The following is a 26,112-nucleotide window of genomic DNA, read 5'->3' on the forward strand; positions in this document are numbered from 1 at the left end:
AGCCATACCGGGGTACAGTATTCCGCTGCAGAGTAGACAAGACTGATACCCGTTAATCGTAAGCAGTCAGCCGAGGCTCCCCAGGAACTGCCACAAAGCTTGTGCAGGATGTTATTCCTTGTAGCGATTTTGTGAGAGAGCTTGGTGAGATGTTCTTTGTAGCTCGGAGTTCTGTCCAGTGTGACTCCTAGATATTTCGGGAACGGGTTGTACTTTAGTTTTTCACCAAGGAATAAGACAGATGGCTCATAGTTTGCGAGTCGGTTGCTGAGATGAAAACATGAAACCTCGGTCTTAGAAGCACTTGGGATCAAACGCCAAGACTTGAAGAATGTTGCCATTTTGACCAAGTCTGCTGACAGAATGCCTTCTCCATCCTCAAAATTTCTGCTTTGAGCTACCAGTGCAATGTCGTCTGTATAGATGAACTTAGTAGCTGTGGTTGGTGGTAAGTCATGGATGTAGAGGTTGAAGAGAACTGGGGCCAATAGTGATCCCTGTGGCAGACCGTTCTTTAATTTTCTTTTGCAACTTTTAGAATCACCTAGGCATACCACAAACTCTCTCTCACAGAGCATGTTGGAAGTTAGGTTTGCAATTTCCAAGCAGGGAATTACTTCCAGCACTTTAAGAATTAGTCCATGTCGCCAGACAGTATCATATGCACTTTGTGAATGGTAAGAGACAAAACTTGATCAGTGCAGTTCTTCTGAAACCCGCTTGCTCTGGGGGAATTACAGCGTCAATGAGTGGTGCTATTCTAGTGAGGAGGACTCACTCCAAGAGTTTATAAGTGCAACTGAGAAGTGCTGTTGGGCGGTAGTTTTCAGGTCTCTGCTCCAACTTTCCAGGTTTAAGAAGGGCGATCACCTTTGACCGTTTGAACTGCTTCGGCAGGTTGTTAGTCTGAAGGATGTAAGTAAAAAGAGAAGTGATCCACTTTATGTTATGTGGACCCATATTTCAAAGGAATTCGTTGAAGATATTATCAGGGCCAGCAGCCTTACCGGTTTTCAGCATTTTGATAGCAGCTTCAACTTCCTGAATAGAGAATGGTCTAGACAGTTCCTCATTCTTCTTTGTTCCATGTTTGAGCTCGGTGAGCTTACGTTTCACAGTTTTCATATGGCATTTACCTCTCTTGGCTTGGATGACTTCAACCATTCTATTTGCAATGGCATCTGGGCTCAAGTTAGTGCACTGCTTTTTAGAATAATGTTTTCCAGTAAGTCGATTTAAGACTCTCCAAGCTTTTCTGCTCGATTTTGCAAAGTCCATATCTTTCACTGTTGCTTCCCACTTTTCTTTCCTATTCTTGTCTAATGACCGTAGAAGCTGTGAACCTACTTCATGGCTGCCTGTTGTTTGATATTCTTCATACAGGGCATCACTTTCTGGATTCCAACCGGGCACATAATATTTTCTGAAACCTCTCAGAATGTTTGATTTGGCAGCTGAAATGACTGAGCTGACGAAGTCATCATAGTTACAATCAGTTGGTTCTAGATTTGTATCACACAGCCTCTGATCAAGATCTTTAGAGAATTTATCCCAGTTTGCACAATTAAAATTCCACCTGGGTAAAGGTACTGAGGTCACCAGGGGTATCTTCATACCTACTTCCAACAGGACTGGTCGATGCTGGCTGTTTGGAAAACTCAACAATATTGTACGTGTAATACTGAGAGGTTGATCAAAGCAATCCTTGGACACAAATGTTAGGTCGGGGTTGTAGTCTCTTCTCCAGCGAGCAGAATTGAAAGTGCCCTTGTCTTTCGCATCAAAAACTAGGTGCAAATCGGATATTTCAGCCCACTGAATTAATGCCTCACCATCTTCATCAACTGTATCATATCGCCAGTTAGTATGATGGCTGTTAAAATCACCAGTGTAAATGCAGGGATGGCTGAAGATTGGCAAAATGCTAGGAGGCTTATACACGTTAACAACTATTACGTTATTAACCTGTATTACTGTAAAGAAAATGAGATCCTTTGAACAACCCGAACTCCTGTAAGACTGGATTTGGCATAGGTGGCAATTCCATACTACTGATGGTGGATAGCGTCGACAAAGGTATAGCCTAATATTCGTCCTCTTCTATCAAAGTCCTGTTCATCTGTTGTGTGTCTCTCCTGAATGTTGACGATATCAATGTCGAGGTTATTCAGCTGTTTTCTAAGATATTCACACTTGGCAAGACTTAAGCCTTCAATATTTAGTTGGAAAATACGGACTGAAGGTCCAATGTCTATTGTTGAGTGGTTCTGAAAAGAACCGTTATTTCCAAAAGTTTGATACATTATGTCGTTCAGTTCAATCACCTTATGTCGCTGTTGCTCGCTTAGCACCACCCGGGGGACATGTGCAGAGCAATCAATAGGTACAATCCTGCGGACGTGAGCAATGGTCATCCCCCAGTGTACGAGGTAACAGTATGGCACAGAGCTGCGAGCAACGAGCGAGATAGTCACCAGCTGCAAGTATGCTGACGGCGTAACTATCACTTGAACTTCACCTGACTCTCTAGAATATACCAGAACGATTTTATTAACTTCTAAACCCTTTGAGATATTGAAAAACGACATATCTTCGTGTAGCTCATTATCTAAATGTCAACATGCTATAATTTCATGAAAATTGGTCCAGGGATTTTCAAGTTATTCAGCTACAAAGGAAGCATTTTTCACGAGGAGAAAGAGTTGACCTCGACAATCCATATAAAAGGACAGGGTCCGCCAGTGCGTATTCAGTTACAACTTGCAACTCACAGCTGACAGACTGTCATGCTGGTCTCCACGTCTGGGTCTGCAAGAGTCAAACTCGGTAATTTTGTCGCGTAATATCTTCAATACAATCTTCATCGTACTTGTAAAAATTGTATAGTATTGTGGAATTTGGAAAATTTCCAGTGCTTTGAGACTAACTTAAACCGTTTACGGTGCTATTTCAGAACCTATAATATTTCTGCAATTTACAAAGTATTTTTTTGTGCTAGAAAGTGAACAGCTTCATTTAACTTAGTCTTGTGCTAACACTCTGTGATTTACTTTGAACTGTTATAGTGAATAACTGAGTGAACATTAAGGCTATTTTATGACAATTTAGCTGAATACTAACTTCATTCAGTGGAAATGATCCATAATATCCGTTTAATTCATGTGCGACGAATATTTAGGACAGTTTGAACTAAACCAGACTTGTGTTGTGAGTGAACTACATTTTACACTTCATAGCATGGTAGTAATTCAATTAGAATCCAAACATTTGTTATACATTGAACAAACTTTGAATTACATGTGTGAATAGTATAAACTATGTATGATAAACTGTGTTTCGAACTGTGCTTCCAATTAGTCAAGCAATAATTACTTTCTGCTAGTGACTTAACATTTTAAAATTGCACTTAGTAAAATCGTGCCAATTTGAAACTCGTTACCCACACCTTCAGTTGAACTTTCTTGTGTTCGCGAAATCTATTAGCGACACCAGAAACCCTGACAGAATGCCTTTTTCATCGTATCAACCCGATGTTCAAGTCGACATGGGACTTAACGTGGTACTATGGTGGACATCACGTCATCGGTTGCAAAGGAGTTCCAAATGCTGTTCACTGAACTGCATTTTCCAGTTCCATTTTCAAGACTAATCAGGTGATATAAGTGCCTTTACCAACAATCTTACAACAGAATCAACTTTTTCTCAAAGATTGAACGTTAAGACAGTGATTTCTTCATTTTCGATGAACTATCATTAGTGATTGGAAGTCGCATAATACACATAATATTTCCAAGTGTTGGACAGTACTTATAAATTAGAGCACAACACTAGACTTTGCAAGAAGATTAACTTTACGTTCTTTTACATTCTCAGGTGTTAACTTTATAAAGAGACTAGAAATTTTGAAATGATAACATTTTAGAGAGACTATATGATTATTCATTCTCAAAGTGAAGTTATATTTTTCACATAATATTTTGCATTATTTCTCAAGACATGAACTTGATGAAAGGAATTATTAATTTTTAATTTCATTTATTACAAACATTCATTGAAAATTTATGATATTTTGGAGTCAGGCAACATTAAATTCAACAGAAGAGATTTAAGTTTAACTTTTTTATTTTCAAATTCGAAATAATAGAGGAATTATTCATTCTGTTTACAAGTTGATTAAACTTGATATTTTGAAGTACCATCTATTACTTCACACTGCGAATACCATTCTCTGTACCTGCTCATAAGAACTCAACACCCCTTAGTTAAGTCTCATGCCCCTTTTCCTTTGACTTTTCCTAGTACAGTATGTTTGGGAACGGTAGGACCACTTATTATTTTGCCTTTTTTGCCTATTTAAGTTGTGGATACTTTGTTATTTATGTGTTAAAACCAATGGAAAGAAATTTAATTTCCAATGTATTGTATTAATAATAAAGAAAAAGTTCATTTCATCTCAATAGATAAAAAAATAACATTTACATAAATGATATGAGGGTTGCCAGGTCACGTCCTTGCTACATAAAATTAGGTGGTGGTTATGATTATTGTATTGAGAGGAAGAACAACTTGGTAACCGTCCACTGATAACACTAATGAGAAGGCAAATGGAGGAGATCCTATACTTCAAAAAGTGAAGGTATCGGCCAAAGAAAGGGAAGGCCCACGAAGGGTGTTAAAATGTAAGACTCCCGAGGCCTCGTCAGGGTCGGAAAAGAACAAGATTCCAGAGCGAGGAGACTCATTTAAGGGAACACTCCCACTTACGACAGAACAGGGGATGCTCAGCCACAGGGGGGTGTAAGATTAAGTACGAAAATATGATGGAGATGTGTATTACATAGCTTACATTAAAGCATCGTCATTATTTTAGTGCCCATTTTTGTCACTATAAATGCCTTTTACTGCCTATTTCTTGCTTGCCTATTATAGCAAAAATAAATGCCTGAACTTCCGGGCTCTAGTTATTACATATTGTATGGCATAAGCCACTAGGTTAGCTGTTGCAAAGCCTCCTGTCAAGCGTAGAGCAGTCGAGTCGCATCCGGCATTTCAAACTGGGCAGTTTAATTGTTTTCATGGAATGTTGCAGTCCTGTGACCACACATGATGCAAGCTGTGTCTGATGTATTTGAAAATTGTCTTCTTCACAACTGGCCAATAGCAACTCAAGAAATGGTTGCATTCCATAGATTTTTCACAGTTACTGTTTTAATTTGCCTATTTCATAAGGTAAGTTGGTGGGTTTCTGACAAACTTGAGGTATTTCCATGCTTTCTGAATATAGGTAGAGGGCATGATATTGCCACCCAATGACACCTGGAGATAGACTTCAACAACTGTAATGTAATCCAGTCACATGGTAGTGCCATTTCAAACTTTCGTGCTTTTCAAAGGTTGTCTTTCATTTCTCCAATACATACCATAGAAAAGTGTGATGTGTGAGTTAGCTGAATGTGAAACTGGTTGTATTCCAAATTTTATCACATACATAGCAAAGAAAATGGAAATTGACTTTGAAGAATTAATACATTAGATTTGAATTTTGGGGAGGATTGTAATGACACTAATATGCTTCTTACTTTTTTTTATTATTACGAAGGCCATAAGCTTTTCATTGACAACATGTCTCTTTCCCTTTATGAGAAACTTCACGAAAGGGGCACAGATGTGTGTGGAACTATGAAAAAAATAGGCAGCACCTGCCACTACCCATTGAGAAGCAGCTCAAGAAAGGGTAAACAGAAATTCATCACACAGGCAACATGCTGTTTGTTCTTTTGTGTGACAGGGAAGTGAATACACTGTCAGCAGTGCTTGACAGTGAAATGGTTGCTATAAACAGATATGATAAAGAGACTCTGGTAGTCTACATGAACAGCATGAACAGCTCAACTTTGAGTCTGGAAAAAGTATATAAAATGGTACAACAGGCTTTTCTTCTATATTCTGGTCTTTACTGTTAGGAGTGCTTGCTTAATGATGAAGACGCTGAGTGGGTCAAAAAGGAATTCAGGCTGAACCTCATCCACCAGATGCTGGAGCAGTTTGGCAGTCTTCAGATGACAGTCATCAAATCACCTACCACCAGTGAGGGACCCACTAGAGAATGTGTAGTGTTCCAGGACTGAAAAACTGGCTGTAAGAGGAAAGAAAAGTGTGAAGTTCAGTGCATCTCTTTGTTTACACCCTTGCATGGAAATTTATCACACAGTTGTTAAATTGTGGTAAAAGAGCCAAGAAAAACTAGTGTTAATGTTTTACTTCCATGATTATCTAAAAAAAATGTTTTTTACAGCCATTGTAAAATCATCAAAAAATCTAGGGTGGGATATGCACGAAGTAACTGAAAAAAAAAAAAGTTGGAAAACTTGCTAACAGAGATTCCACTGTATTCTAAAAAGAAACTAACAGGTGAATAGGGGCATTTTTACTGAAGTATTAATGATATCAAATGTTATTGTTGGATTTGTATCTCGTTGAAATGAAATGGCGTATGGCTTTTAGTGCTGGGAGTGTTCAAGGACATGTTCGGCTCGCCAGGTGCAGGTCCTTTGATTTGACTCCCGTGGGCAACCTGTGTGTCATGATGAGGGTGAAATGATGATGAAGACGGCACATACACCCAGCCCCCGTGCCAGCGAAATTAACCAATGATGGTTAAAATTCCCGACCCTGCCAGGAATCGAATCTGGGACCCCTGTGACCAAAGGCCAGCACGCTAACCATTTAGCCATGGAGCCAGACTGTATCTCGTTTATTGGCTTTAATTGATTATCACAGAGATATTCCCACTAAATCTCCTCATCTCCAAAATTAAAACATCAAGTTCTATTTTACAGATGATTATTTCAGGTTACAGTGCCAACTTAATCATTTACTATTTATTAATATTTCAGCGTTTATATAGAATAGGCAGTAAAGGAAATCAAAGAGGAATTTGGGGAGGAAATCAAAATCCAAGGAGAGAAAATCAAAACCCTGAGATTTCCTGACGATATTGTTATTTTATCTGAGACTGCAAAAGATCTAGAGAAATTGCGGAGTCTTGGGTTTGGAGTATAAAATTAAAATTAAGTCCAAAGGAAAAGTAATGGAGTTTGGTCGAATGAAGTCAGGTGATGTAGGAAATATTAGATTAGGAAATGAGGTCTTAAAGGAAGTAGATGAATATTGTTACTTGGGTAGTAATGATGGCAGAAGTAAGGAGGACATAAAATGCAGACTAGCATGAGCAAGGAAGGCCTTTCTTTATGAAAAGAAATTTGCTCACCTCGAACATTGATATAGGAATTAGTAAAATGTTTTTGGAGACTTTTGTTTAGAGTGTGGCATTGTATGGAAGTGAAACATGGACGATAACTCGCTCAGAAAGAAAGAGAATAGAAGCTTTCGAAATGTGGTGTTACAGAAGAATGCTGAAGGTGAGATGTATAGATCGAATCACGAATGAAGAGATGCTAAATCGAATTTGGGAGAGGAGATCAATTTGGCTAAATCTGACCAGAAGAAGAGATAGAATGATAGGATACGTCTTAAGACACCCAGGACTTGTGCATTTGGTTTTGTAGGTGGTAAGAACGGTAGGGGTAGACCAAGGTATGAATATGACAGGCAGATTAGAGTAGATGTAGGATGCAGCAGTTGTGTAGAAATGAAAAGTTTAGCACAGGATAGGGTGGCATGGAGAGCTGAATCAAACCAGTCTGTGGACTGATGACTCAACAACAATATTTTTCCTAATTTGAGTGTGTTATCACAGAACTGGAACATCATCAGAAACGTGGCATCCGTATAATAAGTATGCTTCATAGGTATGATACTGAAGGTCTGAAGAGGTCAAAACACCGTGTTACTCTGGTGGTTGACCCATAGAAACTTAACGTTCTTGTCTGCTTAAAGATGAAATCTTTCAGATAAAATTTCTGAGCTGGACATCAATCTTCTTTCTGTAAACTCCTTGAAGACTGTAGTCCAATAAGACCTGCTTTTTATTGTCTCATGATTTTCATTTTATGTAGAATATTTACTTAAGTGTGTGTGTTTCAGGAACCGACCCCAAGTCTGTACTCTGTGCTTTTTTCAAGCAAGGACAATGTGGGAAGGGTGACAAGTGCAAATTTTCTCATGACCTGACTTTGGAAAGAAAAGCAGAGAAAAGAAGTATGTACTTTGATATGAGAGATGATTCTCAAGAAACAATGGAAAATTGGGATGAAGAGAAGCTGAAGCAAGTTGTTGAAAAGAAACATGGTGAAGCTGAACGGAAAATGCCTCCTACTGATATTGTGAGTTGTTAGTGTACATTCTTTCTCTCATTATTCTATTTAGAGTGTGATCCAATGATATTTTTTTTACTTCTTTTTGCCTTCCTGCTTTCTCGTGCTATATAGTACTGTAAAACTTGCCCAAAGGGGAATCGCAAGGGACCAAAATTCTTTTCGGGTTTAGATAAGATTTCGCATGACAGCAAACATTCCCCCCCCCCTCCCTAAAGCACCAGTCACGTACCACCACTTCGAAAAACATTATACAGTATAGAGTATTTTAAAATATTATTTATAGCTTACCTGTATCTGCTCGACTATCCAGACTGATGTCCGTAGTACTGCATTATACTAATTTTTTTAATTATTACATACAGTTAGATAAAAACTATCACAACACTGGATATATACTCCTTAAACTTGGTTCAGTCACAACACTGATACAGTACTCCACAACACTAAGCTGTCTTCCACAGATCAAACAAAGAATCTTGTTTCCTCTTTTTTCTGAACGCAGTCCTGAGCTGAGTATATTAGTCAAAATAGTTTGGAAGAGTTAGATGTAATGGCAAATTGCTTTGCATCACAAATACACTGTAGGGTCTGTTCGTGGGTTCGAATCTTGTTTTGATCTTCATCATCTTGCTTGTCTCGTTCTTCCATCTCCTCCTCTTTCTTGGCATTTTTCACTGCTGGAAGGGCTGTAGCTGATTCGAAATTGTGAGGTGTCATACGTTGTTTATCACTTCGAGTAAAGTTCTTTTCTTCACAGGGAACGTTTCTTGCTTGACGAAAGTCGGATATTGCCGATACATTTTCAAGCGCTTCATTCGTTCCATCGTCTGTATTATCACTCTCTCTAAACCACATTGTGATGAAACACTTTGTCACAGTTTCTGCCTTCATTTGCTTTACAGCCAGTCCAATCCAGTTCACTGCTTCTAGAACTGGAACAGATCTTGCCATGGTGTAAGAGCTGTCAGCAGTTTCCAGATACGTGATCAAATGTGTTAAAAAGTGCCTATAGTATGATTTCAATGTGAAAATGATACCCCTATCCATTGGCAGTAAGACACTTGTATTAGGTGGGAACCAGAACAGTTTCTAGTTTGAGAATGTTGTGTTTGGGTGGCAGGTGGCATTGTCAAGGAAAAGAATAACCTTTTTGTTTTCCTATTTCATTTTTGTGTTTAATCCATTCAGGCACTCTTCTATCAATAATATATTTATTGCAGCCAAATAGCCATACAGAAAGAGAGGAAAAAACGTTTATATACAATGTACCCGTGCGCTTGCACCTTGATTTGTATATTCTTTAATTGTTTTTGTTCTTTTGATGCAGAGTTCTTCGTGGTAACGTTCACACATAGTTTGCACTTACATTGTCTCTGTCAGTTCATGTTATGAGGTGTTGGTATGAATTAGATGGTGGATACCATGTACTACCAGTCTTGTGAACACTTGCCTCATCTCGAAGCTGGATGTTGTCCATGTCCGGTCTATCATGGCCCCAGTTCCAAAGAATTCTGAAGGAATGTTTTCTGTTTTTTTGTTGAGTGTTGCTAGGAGATTTTCTGATGCTCTGGTGTTGGGTAGGGTCAGGTGTGTTCTGAAGTCTTCAGTGAGGAAGGATTCCCGTTGATCTTGTTGTCTTGGATACTCCGATCACTCTTTTTATGTATAGAGCTTTTACTTGTTCTAGAGAGGATGATTTCTATCCCATATGTTAGTATAGGCATGATTTTTTATCTAAATAGTGGCATCGCCATCTCTAGGCTGAGTATTCTGATGTAGTTGATTTCGTGCATCGCCCGCACTGCCTGTGTTGCTTTCTCTGTTACTTGCTTTGTAAAGCATGTGGTACTTATTTGCAGAGTAATGCCAAGGTACTTGAAGTCGTTTACTCTGGCTACTTTCTGCCTCTTTATGAAGATTTCTGCCATTGCTAGGATTTTTCCTCCTTGCCTAAATACCATCATTTTTTTTTAATGTATTAATTTCAAACTTGTGTTTGTAGCACCATTCCTCCATATCTTCTATCGCGTTTTGTAGTTTTTTTGTCCTTTGATCCGATCAATATATCATTGGCATAGGCGTACGATACTACGTTTTCCTTATGGGTTATTCTCATTATTTCTGCTGCTGCCAGGATGAAAAGTAACGGGTTAATTGGGTCACCCTGTAATACTCCGTTCATTTGAAGTATCAGTTCTGAGAATGATATATTCTCAGAGATTCTTATTTTGTTCCATTGTAGTATCGTTTTTATAGTTTCGGTTCACACATTGTTTCTGTTTAGGGTTTCTTCCAGCTTCTGAGTCACAAGTTACCGACATATGAGGTTGAATGCTTTTGTGAAGTCTATAAACACTGCATAAAACTTTTCCCTTCTTTATTGAGTAGTAATTGTATGGCGTTAATAGATGATTTTCCTTTCCTGAATCCAAATTGATTTTCTGGTAGATACTTATCCATTTCTTCTCTGACTCTCACTATGATTGTTTTTGTGAATATCTTGAACGGTATGTACTCCAGAGCAGTGCTTTTGTAAGTGTTTGTGTCATATGGGTCGCCATTGGCTTTATAGAGTACTTTAATAGTTGAATGTCTCCATCTCTCGGGTATTGAGGCCGTCTCAATGCATTTATTGTATAAGTTTGTCCATGTAGGCAGTAGGAGATGAGCAGTGTCTTTTATGTACTCACTGTATATGTTGTTTGTTCCTGCGGCTTTTTTTCTTTGTGCTTTAGATGATGTTTTGGACTTCATTTGTTGTCATTGGAGTCCATTCTGTTGGCGTTAGTGTATTGGTACTTCGATTATTTTCTGGGATGTTTGTTATTTCTTCCTTTGTTGAGTATATTGCTAAAGCGTGTCATCCATTCTTCCATGTTTATATAATGTGTCTGCGCTTGTTTCCTGGGACGTAGAGCGATATATGGGTCTTTCTTTGCTTCTTCCGTGATTCTTTTACCTTCTTCCTCCCAGTATATCCTTTTCTTTTCTCGCATGAGCATTTTATAGAGACTTCTTTTTCTGTTATATACCTGATAGAGTGTGAGGTTCTTCTTGTTCGTTTTTAGTTCATGCAGGGCCTTCAGTGCTTCTTTTCTTAGCAGGTAGCATTCCTGATCGAACCATTGTTTCACCTTTCGGTCCCTTCTTGGGGTTACGGCTTGTATTAGCAATTCCTCAAGTGTTTGTGTCGCTTCTTCTAGTCTTGATTCTTCAGTTAGCGTTTCTATTTTTCTTATATGGTCGACTCTCCTTCTATTTTTCCAGTGTCAATTATTCTTGATAATAGGCTTTTTGTGCTCGCCAATCTCCGTGAATTTTTATTTTCATAGGGATATGTTTTCTTATTGGTGTGTGATTTGCTGAGCAGATAGGGGTTATCCTCCTTTTATTTGTTCTTTTATGAGTGCAACATCTATCACACTTATTCCATTTGGTATGTTGCTGTTATTTGATAGGAGAAGGCCATCTTCTTGTAATTTTTCCATTACTAGTTTTGTAGTTGTGTACATCCAACCTACAGTTTAAGTCTCCTGCTATGATTAGGGGGTTGTCTTGTTTGCTCTGAGTGATTAGTTGTCCTAATTCGTCTATTATTTCCAAGGCCGTTGTATGTGGTTGAAAGTCATCATCATCATCATCATCATCATCATCATCATCAATGTCCCACTCCAGTCACCCGGGTGTGGTTAACAAGCCTTCTCCACTCCTTTCTCTCCTTCCACTTTTCCTGCTCCATTACTTCCGCCACATCCAATCCAGCTTCTCTAATGTCGTTCCAGATCTGATCCATCCACCTTCTTCTCGGTCTTTCAACTGGTTTCTTTCCCTTAACTTCTCTTTCCAATTCCCTTCTTCTACACGTTCTTCCACTTCATCTGCCATTTTAACAACCTCTCACTCTTCTATCAAAGCACTGTTATTGTTTCGCCAAACTACTGGAAGGCTATTAATTTTCAGATTCTTGAAACATCTCTGTTTCACTGCCTTCTTTATCATGGGAGGTTTTTCCAATTCTCCCTCCATATTCCCACACAGTAACACCGTAAGTCATAGACATTTTACCCCGACACACTTTTGTCCCTTAACAGCAAGCAACCTTGTTGGTAATAACCAAAAGAACAATCCTGTTCTGTTCACATAGAAAATGTTTCTGTATTCATATTCTGAAATCAAACCTAGCAGTTTTGATTTCCAACCATCCACTGCACTTTCATACACATCCTTAGATTCCCCACAAACTTGATTCCAGGCAATATTGTGCCTCTTCTTGAAACTGTCCAGCTATCCCACTTTGAATTCATAATTTCCAAGAAATCTGACTACAGCAAGAGCCCGCATTGTAGCATCGGACTGAATATGAGTACGGGCAGGGGTGAAAAACTCCCACATTACGTCGGTAATTTCCTTGTTACCAGTAATCTTAACTTTTCTTTTCATTTGACCATTCCCTTGAATCTACTCATTTATTATTATTTTTTCATTTTTAAACATGTTGTGAATGTGTGTTTTTCCACACTTGAATTTCAATTATTTTAGCTTTTTTGTTTAGAGATAGTGTCACATAAGATTTAGCCGTGATGTTCAGTTTGTCATCGCTTTTACAAATACCGTAGCCAACTGTTTGGCAGTACACCTGCTTCCTTATATTCGTTGATGATCTGTTCTGAAGAAATAGAATGATAGGTGCACAGATGACAGGGATGTCCAAACTATTACATTGATCATACCAGCACCAGAAATACACAAATATTTTATGTAGGACTTCATCAGTTCCTAATATTTTCCGCATTGTTCAAGTAGATTTTAAAGAATTGTTTCATTATATGTTTCCATTTCCGCATTGAGGAGATTCCACATTATACACAAATAAGAACATCATAGCATCATAAGCTTCACAGGGACCAAGAAAAATTCCAAAGTGGACAAATTTCCTCTTTATTCAAGTTCTGCTTCGAGCAAGTTTTACTGATCAGATTTGTAATTCTTTTTCTCCTCCATTGTTGTACTTCATCAGCTCTCTCTTCATGTAACCTCTATTGCTGAACAGGAATTGTCACACACGCAATACAGGTTTGGTAAAAAGAACAAATTTTGCATGGGTACAGAAACCATTCTGCCATAAACTCTCATTGCTGCTCAGTTTGCATGTAATAACAATAAGAGGAAGCAATACTATACTCCCATTCTTCTCTTCATGCTTGCAAGTTATTAGATTATGTGGAGGCTTTTCTCTTAGCAGTTCAAGGAAATGTTCATAAAACACGGGCCAGTACTGACCACGATAGCAAAGATGGTAAAATCCCATGAACATGGGAGATCAGTGGTTTCATATTCCGTTGTTCCGTGTGTTTTCTCATTACAACTCCAAATACATCTGGAATGATATTATTGTCATGATCGTAACCCCAATGCTGCCATTAGAATGATGTGGGTAGTCAGATATATCACTCCCTCAGCAAGTACGAGGGAATGACTATTGTATTGTTCAAAAATTCCGAAAATAATATAGCAACTTCTTTACTCCATGGGAGACTGGTTTCATCTTTTAGAGAAATAAAACTGAAAACCTACAACCTGTTTTCCAGTCTTTGACCGGGTCAGAGATGTAATGAATGAATTATATATAGGCTATTAGTACGATGGGGTCGCCACTCCCAAAGTGATTTATTAATGACTGATAGATGCTATGAAATGAGAATGTAGAGTGTTGCTGGAATGAAAGATAATAGGGAAAACCGGACTACCCGGAGAAAAACCTGTCCCGCCTCCGCTTTGTCCAGCACAAATCTCACATGGAGTGACCGGGATTTGAACCACGGTATCCAGCGGTGAGAGGCCGACGCGCTGCCGTCTGAGCCACGGAGGCTCTTTAGAGAAATGAACTGAAACAAAATTTTGCTGTCATTTAAAACTCCTCACATTATTAGACTTTCTCAAAAGTATGAAATAACATGTTTATAATGTAAATTATTTATATAGTATAAATGTTACTCATTATTGTGTAAGAACCTCCTAATTCATAAATCTTCATCTCTTTCTGCTTTCTGTGGTTCCTTTCTCCCAGATAAAGATAATGTTACCCCTTCCTCTGATCCACCCATATGTTGTTGGAATAGAATATATTTATTTTTTCTTAATGAATTTTAGGAAAAATCTTGTATCAGAATGTTGATAATATTGTAAAGGAAAATTGCAGCAAACATTGAAAAATCTCTGAAAACTTGCAGTTGAATTTTGTATCAGGAAAGCATGGGTGATACTTCTGGCCATTGATTTCCATTGTTCCTTTTGGAATGTTTTCTTTTTAGTTGCACTTACATGCAGCATCATATTAATTTAATTCTATTTTACTGTCTTTTCAGATTTGTAAATATTTTCTTGAAGCTCTAGAAAAGAGTAAGTACGGGTGGTTTTGGAGTTGTCCAAATGGTACCAGTTGTATCTATCGACATGCGTTACCTCCAGGTTTTGTACTCAAGAAGAATGTCAGTGAGGAGAAGAAAGAAGAAATTTCTCTGGAGGATTTAATTGAAAAAGAAAGAGCTGCTCTTGGACCTAACCAAACAAAAATTACTCTTGAAACGTTCAATGCTTGGAAAAAGCGTAAATTGAAGGAAAAGAAGGATGCAGCTCAAAAGGCAGAAGAAAAAAAGAGGTCAGATTTCAAAGCAGGACATCACAATGGAGTAAGTTCAACTATTGTCATGTTTTGTTATTTTCCTACCCAATTAATTTGCAACTACATTGAAGACAAGCTCTTGTGAACTGTATGCTGCATAATTTAAATTGTTAAGTACTCACTTCTGTCACTCATTAAATATTTATTTTGGTATTTAAAATTCAACTTGTGGAATCTCATTGTAGTGTCTAAACTACAGCTTAAAACTCATGTATTTGATTATCTAGAAAGTTCTAAGCATCCTCTTGCTCATCAGTGGGGTGAGTGAGGTACCTCGTGGCTAGTTCTGCGGCCAGATATACAGCTAGATCCACCTAAGGTAAACATGGATGCCTCTGTTCATTGTAGGGTTGGGCGCTATGTGCCTGCTTCGGCACAATGTGCCAGTGCACAGTTGTGTTCCGCTGTTCCAGAACACCGAGTGTCAGTTGTTCCGAAACATTCTCAAGCGAGACCGAGACAGTGACTCGCTACCCCGGCAGAAGCGCCACTATGCAATGCCCTTGCACCAGCTGACTCGATACCAGCAGTGTGCTGCCACATGCTGGAGTGTTCCATGTTCTGTCATATCCTCTTTGTTCTGTGAGTTCCATTGCACTGACCACTGGCCTTCGGTACATGCAAATACCGTAATGTGTTCTGTTTTGTTTTCAACTGTTCTGTGAGTGTTTTCATTGAAGCCTAGTAATAAATGCCATACAAAAGACAGTAAACTTTGCATAATGTCGCCCTGGAGTCCTGTTTCTGACATTTTTTACTGGAATAAAACCAGGCAGAGTGAAATGCAATTTATGTTCCTATTTCATCTGCAAGGGGATCTTCAACCAGCACAATGACGAGACATTGCAAACTTAAACATCCCACAACAGACATTTATCAAAGTAGGTTCGTATAGGTGCATCGTGAGTCAGAATGTGAAAAGGCAACAACTGAAGCTTCAAGTCCTGTGCCTGCCACATCTGTTCAAGTAAAAACTGGACAAAACTATCTTCCTGTGTCACTAATGGAAGCTGTTTCATCATCTACCACCAACACTACTAGTAGTAGTACGTCTGATCATGCACTTGAGTTAAGCACATTAAGCAGAGGGAAGGTACAAAGATTGAAACAAAATAGAACACAAGCCTATTCATCCAGGCCTATGTCAACAACTAAGAAAAAGGAACTTAACAAGCAGTTGTTGAAATGGATTGCAAAAGATCTTTTACCTTTCCTCAAGTTTCAGATTTTTTTATCAATGGTGAACCCTAACGATAATCTCCGAAGCCGTAAAACACTTTTGAATAGTCTCTTGAATAAACTCTGTGGGTGACGTGAACGCTACTGATCCACGAAATATCACTGTAATATTTGTCACATATGAAAGGTAATCATTGATTTACTCAAATAAAGTCTAAAATCCCAGGTAGATTAAGAAATTATGGAAATATTTAATTTTACAGAATACATACTTTACTGCCTTACAGCTATATACAATTTTTTCTGCGTCGCAGGGCTTCCTTTTTTTGTTTATGTGTAACACAACACTTTCGTGTGTCATGTCTTTGCTCACGGTAATGCTTTGGTGTCGTGTCACTTCAACTGTCAATTGTCTAATAGTGCTGTTCCTTTAATAAAGTAATATATCTGTTGGTCCAGGGATCATGCTATTTTCCGGTTGCTTCGGCACGAGATTTAGGTCTTGTAATTTCCTTATTACATGGTGATTTTCGTCGTCAAAAAAAGCGATAACATTCTTAATGTTGTTCACCTCCATTTTGCTTTTTGAACTGTCCGCGCTAGACAAATGCACAAAGATAATAAGAATTCACAGACATGGCACTTCCATTCATCGGTGCCAGCCCTGGACCTCAAGAAACAAACAAAAGACGGCGCGAGCAGCGATATGCAACATGATGGACTCCTGTTTACAGCTCGTAAGTACGTATTCATATTTCTTGCTAGTAACGACGGTATTTCTTAATCTACCTGGGATTTGAGACTTTATTTGAGTAAATCAATGATAACCTTTCACATTGTGACAAATATTACAGTGATATTTCGTGGATCAGTAGCGTTCACGCCACCAACTCTGTGATATAACATTGCAAGATGTCTAGGCTAACATGTCAGAAAATGCTTCATATGTAGCCCTCACAACAGATGGGTGGACTTCACTGAAAAATGAAAACTATACAGGGTGATTCCATAAGAGCGTGCAAAAATTTAATAGGACGTAGAGAATGCTCCACTGAACAATTTGAGGTAGGGAACCTGGGGTTGGAGAAGACGACTAAGGGAGATATGGAAGTAAACTTGTCTACTGCTTTGTCTTGCATTACTGTTTTCCTGCTTATTTACAACTAATATGCGTACAAGTTTACACATACTGTGCTGTTTATTTACATGTACATTCTTTATTTCCTGCAAGGAGGATGAGCCTGATTACTAGGAAGTTATGATGCACGTTTTGTTTATTTTACCTTTCCATAAGGTGGCTCTGTTGTATCGTATTTACAGAACATGCTATGAATCATTGACAGACTCATTCATTACTCAGTGCTATTCAGAGAAGTACGGCACAGTACGATGGAGTAGTACCGGTACAGTTTTGCAGAACTCGCTGACATGCACCTTGTATATGGGGAAGCACGTTGCAATGCTCTCGCTGCTGAAAGGGTGTACAGGGAACGATTTGCATCATCCGTCACGACAATTGTTTGTTTCTCTCGATCGACGAATATGGGAGACTGGTTCGTTAGAAAGAAAAAAAAACGAGAGGGACCTGGCAACACGAGGACAACTCGCACACCCAATTTTAAAGAGGAGGTGCTGGAACATGCTGCAGTGGACCCCACTACAAGTACTGGTCGTATTGCACGTGAATTAGGCGCTGCACATACTAGCGTGTGGCGAGTACTCAACGAACAACAATTACACCCATATCACCCACAACGTGTCCATGCTGTGCTTGTGACTGACTTTGCACTAAGGGTCGCATTGTGTCAGTGGTTGCTTCAACAATAGATAGAGTGACCAGGTTTCCTCCAAATTGTGCTGTTTACTGACAAGGCCTCATTTGATCGTGATGGTATTTCGAACAGCAGGAATAGCCATGTGTGAGCTGTGGAAAACACTCACGTTCTAGTAGTCGCACCATCAAGTATGTTTTGCTGTGAATATCTGGGCCAGCATTGTAGGCAACAAACTCATTGGGCCATATCCTTTACCTGGCAGTCTGAATGGCCACCTGTACTTGAGGTTCTTGCAAAGAATTCTACCTGAGTTGTTGGAGGACATACCCTTGGCTGTTCGTGCGAGGATGTGGATACAACATGACCACCTCACTTCGGTGTGGATGTCTGCAACCATCTTAATGCTGTATTTCCTTGTCGCTGGATTGGAAGAGGAGGTCCTATTCCGTGGCCTGCGAGGTCACCTGATCTGAATCCCCCTTGACATACCTGCCAAGTATTCCGGTATTTTCCGTAAAATGTACGGGTTTTGAGTGTGTTTTACAGTTGCACGGATGAACAACGTTATTGTACGGATTTTGAATATCCACGCTTGGTTTCACTTTCTTTGGTCAAATCGCATTTGTTTGACTTTCGATAGTAGCTGGTAATACAAGTTGCAGTGTTAGAAATTCTACCGGAAAATGTATCGATAATCACATTATCGATTATCACCATGCTTTTGTCACCTGTTCTACCTCAACTGCTACTGCATTTAGTGAGGTGTTCCCAAACAAGTAGCAGGCTGCGATTTTGAAGAAAAATCCGTGAAAAGTAGCAGGCTGTGAATTTATTTAAAAAAAACTTTAGTAACTACGTCGTGCTTCGTAGCAGCTGAAATGCTTTGTGTGCGTGTGTAACACTGGCAGTAGTTCTGAAACTTGTGGAATTGTGTGACGTATTTCTAAGCAATTTAGTATTTTTTTATTATTATTATTTTTTTTATTTTTTGCTTTACGTCGCACCGACACAGATAGGTCTTATGGCGACGATGGGACAAGGAAGGGCTAGGAGTGGGAAGGTAGCGGCCATGGCCTTAATTAATACAGCCCCGGCATTTGCCTGGTGTGAAAATGGGAAACCACGGAAAACCATTTTCAGGGCTGCCGACAGTGGGGTTCAAACCTACTATCTCCCAAATACTGGATACTGGCCGCACTTAAGCGACTGCAGCTATCGAGCTCGGTGATTTAGTATTTTTAGTGGTGTTCGTAATGAGTTCAGCTAAGAAACTATATTATCAGTCTTTTCGGGAGGGTATCCTGCTTTATTTCCTTGTTTCGTACGATCATGGAAAGTGTTCCCAGTGTTTAGTGAAAACAGATGAGCACACATCAAGATGTAACTTTGTGTAAGTATTTAATTTCAGGGGTGATCACAACATATACAGTAAAACCTCCATGCATTGTTTTTCAGGGAAAATGACGATGGATGTGGGAAACTATAAATGCGGGCAACATAAAAAATAGAGGGAAAGCAAAATAATAAAATGCGGGTACTGTATTGAGACTTTTTCGTTACGTAAATATATTATAAAAACAATGGCGCGTGGCCTCCGGAGCCGGGTGCAGGTCTTTCGAGTTATCGCGTGATAGGCGATCTATGCGCATATGAAAATGCGGCCCTACCTAAGATGAATTATAAAGTTTAATTCGGCAAAAAGACAGCCCCCGAACTGTTGGAATTAACCAAGGAAAGTTAAAATCCTCGACCCAATCGAGACCCCTTGAACCAAATGCCAACATGTGCTAACCATTTAGCTAATACTGGTATCAAAATATTGCAACCATGATATAGGCGTATGAGATGAAAATAGAAAGCGTGACTTTTACGCTGTTTCGTTTCACATTTCTTTACACGTTTCGTAATAATGAAAAACCTTTCAGTTCTTTTATTGCAAATTAAAGATATACGTGGATATTTCGGCGATAACCTGTATTTAGGAAAAGATTCCGTATACCCTTTGCGAATGATGCCCAACACGGTGCGGCTCCCGCAGCTCAGCTCAGACAATGTCACAGAGGTTAGAAATTCAATGCGCCGCGTTTCAAACGATGTCACAGCGGCTTGTGCGATGCTGCCAACTTAGGAACTAGTTACAAGGCTAGGCTATGAGAAAAGATTATTGGTCTGGCTTAATTAGGTCTGGCTTGTAAGAAGACTATTGGGCAGAGGGCAACAAAGCGGGCAACAGGCCTCTAGCATCCCACACACTCCACAAGGTACGACGCCATTCATCACCCTGTGACTAATTAAAACGTATCTGGCGCACTGACTGCGCTATTTTCTCTTTTTTTCAACGAAGTTGTCAGCCCTAGCCAGCCTATACCAACACAGAAAATGGTTTTACGCTGTCTACGTTTTAATTCTTGTAAACAAGAATACTTCTAGGGGTCGGTTAGTGGGCCGAGGAGAAACGTTGGTACCAGGATGCTCGTGCGCGTGAATAACCTGTGCACAGCACTCCAGCCTACAAGATCCTTGTTCAAGACTAGCAACTCTGAATCTCGTACATTCTTGCGTAACAGGTTGCCGCTATTATGTGCTAAGAGTATTGGACAGTCCCTCTAAATTCAAAAAAACTTTTGCGTATATTTTTCGTATGTACGATCAATCAATGCGGGGAAATTTAACATGGAACATTTTTGGGACCGAATAAATTCAGCGATGAATACTGGAAAACGACAGTATCAGGAACGAAGCATGGAGGTTCTACTGTATTTGACTTGTATTAGTATTGTTTATAATCTCCCGCCCCCTCCCTTGCTATCCTTTTTCATTATGTCTCAAAACTGTTACGCATGCGCATGTTGTTAAAAAATTTCCGCTTAAGGATCTTCTGGATTTCTCTTCTTGAAAGTTGGCAGGTATGCCTTGATTATTTCCTATGGGGATATCTAAATTCACTTGTGTATGAGACCCCAGTGGATACAGAGATAGAATTAGTTGCCAGAATTGTAGCTGCTTGTGATGTGATTCGAAACCCACCTGGGATAATTGTCAGGGTTCGTCAGAATATTGTTTGCCGATGTCGTGCTTGCATTGAGGTTGATGGCCGTCAGTTTCAGCACATTTTGTAAGATACAGTGCGAATGGTACATTCATTGTGTCAGTGATGGTATTTGCAGTTAACTGTAACTAATGTAAAAAAAGTAGACAGTAATGTTATTGTTTTCCTATTATCTCCTTAAGCTGGCTTTTCCAACCCCAGGTTCCCTACCTCAAATTGTTCAGTGGAGCATCCTCTATGTCCGGTTAAATTTTTGCACGCTCTTACGGAAACACCCTATATAGCAGTTACCACTCATTTCATATATAAAAGGGATGGCACACTCTCTTCAATGCTTCTGTCCTGCTCGAAATTTGTAGGAAGACACACAGCAGGCAACATTGCCAAAGAACTCAAAGTTGTAATATAATGGGGTCTTCAGGACAAAATCTTAACCTAAAAGCACAACAGATAATGCTTCAAATATGATTAGTGCAGTTCAGAAATGCGACTGGTGGCACGTTCCGTGTTTCGCGCATAGTTCGAATCTTGTAGCACAATCAAACCTGAAGAAATAAAACCAATGAGGGAGAAGGTAAAATGCATTGTTGAATTTTTACAAAGGATCCCACAAACTTTGGAGAAATTTTACAGCACTCAAAGGATGGGCTATCCTGTCATGACTCTAAAACAGGACTGTCCAACATGGTGGAACTCGATATACGAGATGTTGAATAGAGTCATTCAGACCAAGGAACCACTGCAAAGTACTCTTGCAATAATGACCAATAATTCTGTGGAAGTTTTAAAGAATGAAGACTGGTACATAATCAAGAAATCAGTTTAACACTTTCCGCTCACGTGTCGCCAACAGGTCGACAGCCGCAATTCAGCGCTAACACTTGTGTGGCGAGCTTTGGTCAACACACGGTTTTGCATCACGTAACTATTTTGTGGTGTACATTAAGACTTCTATTTATTATTCAATGAGTGCTGCTATCTTCTGGGCACTGTGAGAACAAATTTCAGACAACTTCTTTTAGGATATGATGACAATATAACTCTGTTTCCTTGGTGATGTCTATGGTCAATGGAAAGCAATTGCGGGAAAATGGCGGCGCCCGCCTTGACGGAGGATGAAATTTTGGTGAAAATTTCGACTGAATTTACGGATAGTGACAATTGAAAGTGATGAACTTTTCGAGGCAAGTGATGAAAGTGATGTTTTAGAAAGTGATCTGCGTGATAATAATGACAGCGATGCGTGTAATGTTGGGGGAGATGATAATGTGTTGCCGCGACTCTGGCCTCACCGGCATGTCCAAAATTCTAATGCTGCTTGGAGATTGTGTACTACAGGTGACGTAGGCCTGTCTAAATTCCCCTTTAGGTCAGTAAGTGGATTTGTAAGCCATGGCCTGTTGCAGAATTACAGTACTGGCAATTATTTTTTACGGACCAGATACTAACCTACATTACGAATGTGACTAACAGTTCCTCGAAACTAAACATTCAGAGAAACACTCCACTTCAGAAGTGGTCTATATGGTGTTCATGGAAGAAAGTCACAGTAGAACGACTGCACGGTTTGCAGCAATAGGAAAGTTGCATTGGAGAGGCGAGAAACGGTTCACTTCTGCAAAACCTGTGAGAAACAACCGGAATTTCACCCAGGACTGTATCACTCCCTCCAGAAATTCCGATGAAAATAGGGGGAAAATTCTATCGGAGTCTTTCTTATGTCTTTGTGCACAATATTTTTGCACTTTGAACCTGTACAGAGTTGTTGTAAATAAGTGTTTCATAATACATCTCCCAGTATGGAAAAATCTGACTGAAATAATTACAAGTTGGGAGACATTATGGCTAGGAAAATATTCGAGGGCAAAGGGCTAAATTCTACAATGCTTACATGAAATGATGAGGGAAGTCACCGCTGAGAAGCACGTTACCCTTTCAAAGATTGATGAGAAGGAACTCATTACCAACAGCTGCGAGAGATGGAATACGATAGTCTGACCATTTCTCGACTCCTTGGCATGATGTGGGAAGAACTGACAAGTAAATTTTGCAACAAGTACTGCAATATAAATATAGTGTGGGAAGCAACACTTTTAGACCAAAGGTTTAAGACATATGGTTTTATGAAGGGTGAAAGTAAACTTAAAAAAATAAAGGAAAAACTTATTTATTACGCTGCTACCATTATTGGCACTACACACCAACAGACAGCTGGTAACACATCAGATGGAACACAAGAGCATTCATCAAATGAGAATCGGGCATTTGGGTCTACAATATCATCTTCGAGTATACTATGGAAGAACTTTGATGCAGCTGTTGAACTCGTTCAAGCACCAACTGTTAATGCAAAAGCAGCAAGTATCATACAAATGGAAAAGTATTTAAATATTCCTCTTCTGCATAGGCTAGAGAATTGCCTTCAATGGTGGAATGACAACAAAGATACCCGGCCAGCCCTCTACGACTTAATGAAGAAGATACTTTGCATTATGGCGACAAGTGTTCTCAAAGCAGGGACAGACCATCACAGAAAACCGTGTATGTGTCTAAAAAGTGACGGAATTTCTAAAATCATGTTCATGACTGCAAACATGCCGTGAACTTTTTTCAGGGCCATTTAGTGTAGTATTGGAAGATTAACGTTTTTTCTTGCAAATAATAAATATCATTGTAGTTCCGTATTGAGGATTGCTATACTTATAAGTAGAGCCCAGATTTCCATGCACTATCAAATCTCAAAATACGCATGCATTCATGCACTATCATATGGCAAAACATGCACGATAAACTGGAAAATATGCACTATCAAGATTCAGTTCCTTTTGAAACATTGTACAACTTATTTCTCCAAATTGTCTTGATTTAAACTCGTCCGTTTATCTGTCAGCACATTCTTAAGCACAGAAAATTATCTTTCTACATCACAAGAGGTGACAGGTGCCTACCTAAATGAAGACTTTTGGGACAAAATGAGGTGAAATTGTACGTCTTCTGCATTTTCACCACAATGCATCATTTATAAGCTTGACGAATTCAAAATCAGGATTTGAACGGATCACTCTGTTCAACTTCCATCTGGCTGCCGCAGATGCTCTCTGCAATGATGGCAGACACACTTGAGTGTCCTCAATAACTGGTAATGATTGCCTGCAATAACAAAGTGACGAGTGAGAGTTCCGGGCAGGAAAATCCAGGATAACAGCGGAAGAGGGTTAAGTGCAAAACCAAGGTTTGTAAGCTGCTAGCTCAGTAACGTGGCATCACAGAAGTACGATACAAATTTTGTTTTGTTCGTGTAACATAGACGAAAAAATGAGCCGTCAATGAGTAATGCACAATTTATAGTTCATTTTATAACACTTTATAACTGGGACACGTTATTCCCATGAATTACAGAGTTCGACATGGGGCCTTCAGGCTTACGTCAATGTTTACTCAAGCAACAGATAAGAAAGTGTTTGGTTAATTGGATTATTGGACCTCTAACGTATGTACAGTACCAGCCTTGATTATCAGATAAGATGCCAGGAATATATTCTCTCCGTCTCTCAGTAATAGGCATACTGTATAACGTTGAAAAATGGTCATAAACGTTCAAATATTCGCTGTTAAAATCAAAATCTTCAAAATATGCATTATGCATGAATTTTCTCTTAAAAAGGCTAAAACATGCAAACATGCAGGGAAAAGGAACGTTATTTGGAATTGTTAAGCCATAAAACGAATATTTGCAAATTTTGAGAATTGTGACCAGCTTATTTAAAAATATGCATTTGCATGGAAATCCGGGCTCTACTTATAAGATTACTAAATTTATTATTTAACCACCTATTCAATACATTTAGGTCTTATATAATTACGATGTTGTCCTAATTGCATTATAAAAATATGAGACATGTTTCGATAGAAGGCATCTTCAGTCGTATCACCTCGAGGTTAGTCCATTACGATGAGATCAAATGTTAAAGTCGGATGACTTGATTTGAGTATCTTGAAATAAAATAGGCCATCATTAATCTTGTTAAAGACGTAAAGTTGTAAGTAGCACAGCTTGATGGTGTTGGTAGGTATTGAATACTAGCGTGTTGGTCAAAAGGGATATCTAACTTATGGTGGATAATAGGAGATGCCAAGCCTGTGTAGACTGTCCCTTAGACCGCTAAGATGTTACCTATCCGTGTTGAGTGTTATTGGACTACACTTAAAAAGCAGCAAGTATCATACAGATGGACAAGTATTTAAATATGCCTCTTCTGCATAGGCTAGAGAATCCTCTTCAATGGTCGAATGACATGAATAGGTAACATCTTAGCAGTCTAAGGGACAGTCTACACAGGCTTGGCATCATCTATTATCCACCACAAGTTAGATGTCCGTTTTGACCAACACACTGGTATTCAATACCTACCAACATCATCAAGCTGTGCTACTTACAACTTTACTTCTTTAACAAGATTAATGATGGCCTATTTTAATTCAAGATACTCGAATCAAGTTGTTGTCATACTTCAACATTTGATCTCTTCGTAATGGACTACGTCAAATGCCAAATCATCAATTAGATATGTACAAGTCAGTAATCACAGATCTTAGTCTCTCGAACCAAAGACTTTAACCAGATGGTTTTACAACTTTAATGACATTTTCTGAATAAGGTCTTAATTAACCCATTCCATATCGTTGGAATGTATTTCCTAAACATTTTGAAAAATTGTAATATTATAAAAACGTCAAGATAGACTACTACTATAAAGGATTGTGCTATGTACTTTTGACACAACCATCAATTATTTACAGCTAACAGCTGATATGTTGTTATTCAAGATAAAACCAAAATTGTTATCCAACTTTTCTTTTCAACTGCCCCTATTTTCAAGTGTGTAAATGTTAAATCTTAATAATTATATTTTAACTTTAAATCAGGTGGCTGTTAATCTCGAGGTGATACAATGACTGAAGATGCCTTCTATGAAAGGTGAAACATGTCTCATATTTTTATAATGTATTAAGGACAAGATCCTAATTATATAAGACCCAAATGTATTGAATAGGTGGTTAAATAATAAATTAATTAGTAATCTTATAAGTAGATTAACATTTGTCAGTAGTTTCATTTAATATTTTTTTTGTGTTCTTGTATAGTAT

General features: G+C 38.8%; 1 protein-coding gene across 1 annotated transcript in view; it reads left to right on the forward strand.

Annotated features, from left to right (window-relative positions):
• LOC136863415 (zinc finger CCCH domain-containing protein 15 homolog) overlaps positions 1-26,112 on the forward strand; it is a 181,782-nt gene that overhangs the window by 79,217 nt on the left and 76,453 nt on the right. The window contains exons 3-4 of the mRNA XM_067139825.2: positions 8,047-8,285; positions 14,645-14,968. Of these exons, the coding sequence (XP_066995926.1) occupies positions 8,047-8,285; positions 14,645-14,968 (563 nt within the window). The remainder of the gene's footprint in view (positions 1-8,046; positions 8,286-14,644; positions 14,969-26,112) is intronic.

This window comes from Anabrus simplex, chromosome 2 (genome assembly GCF_040414725.1).
Source record: "Anabrus simplex isolate iqAnaSimp1 chromosome 2, ASM4041472v1, whole genome shotgun sequence".
Lineage (NCBI taxonomy): Eukaryota > Metazoa > Arthropoda > Insecta > Orthoptera > Tettigoniidae > Anabrus > Anabrus simplex.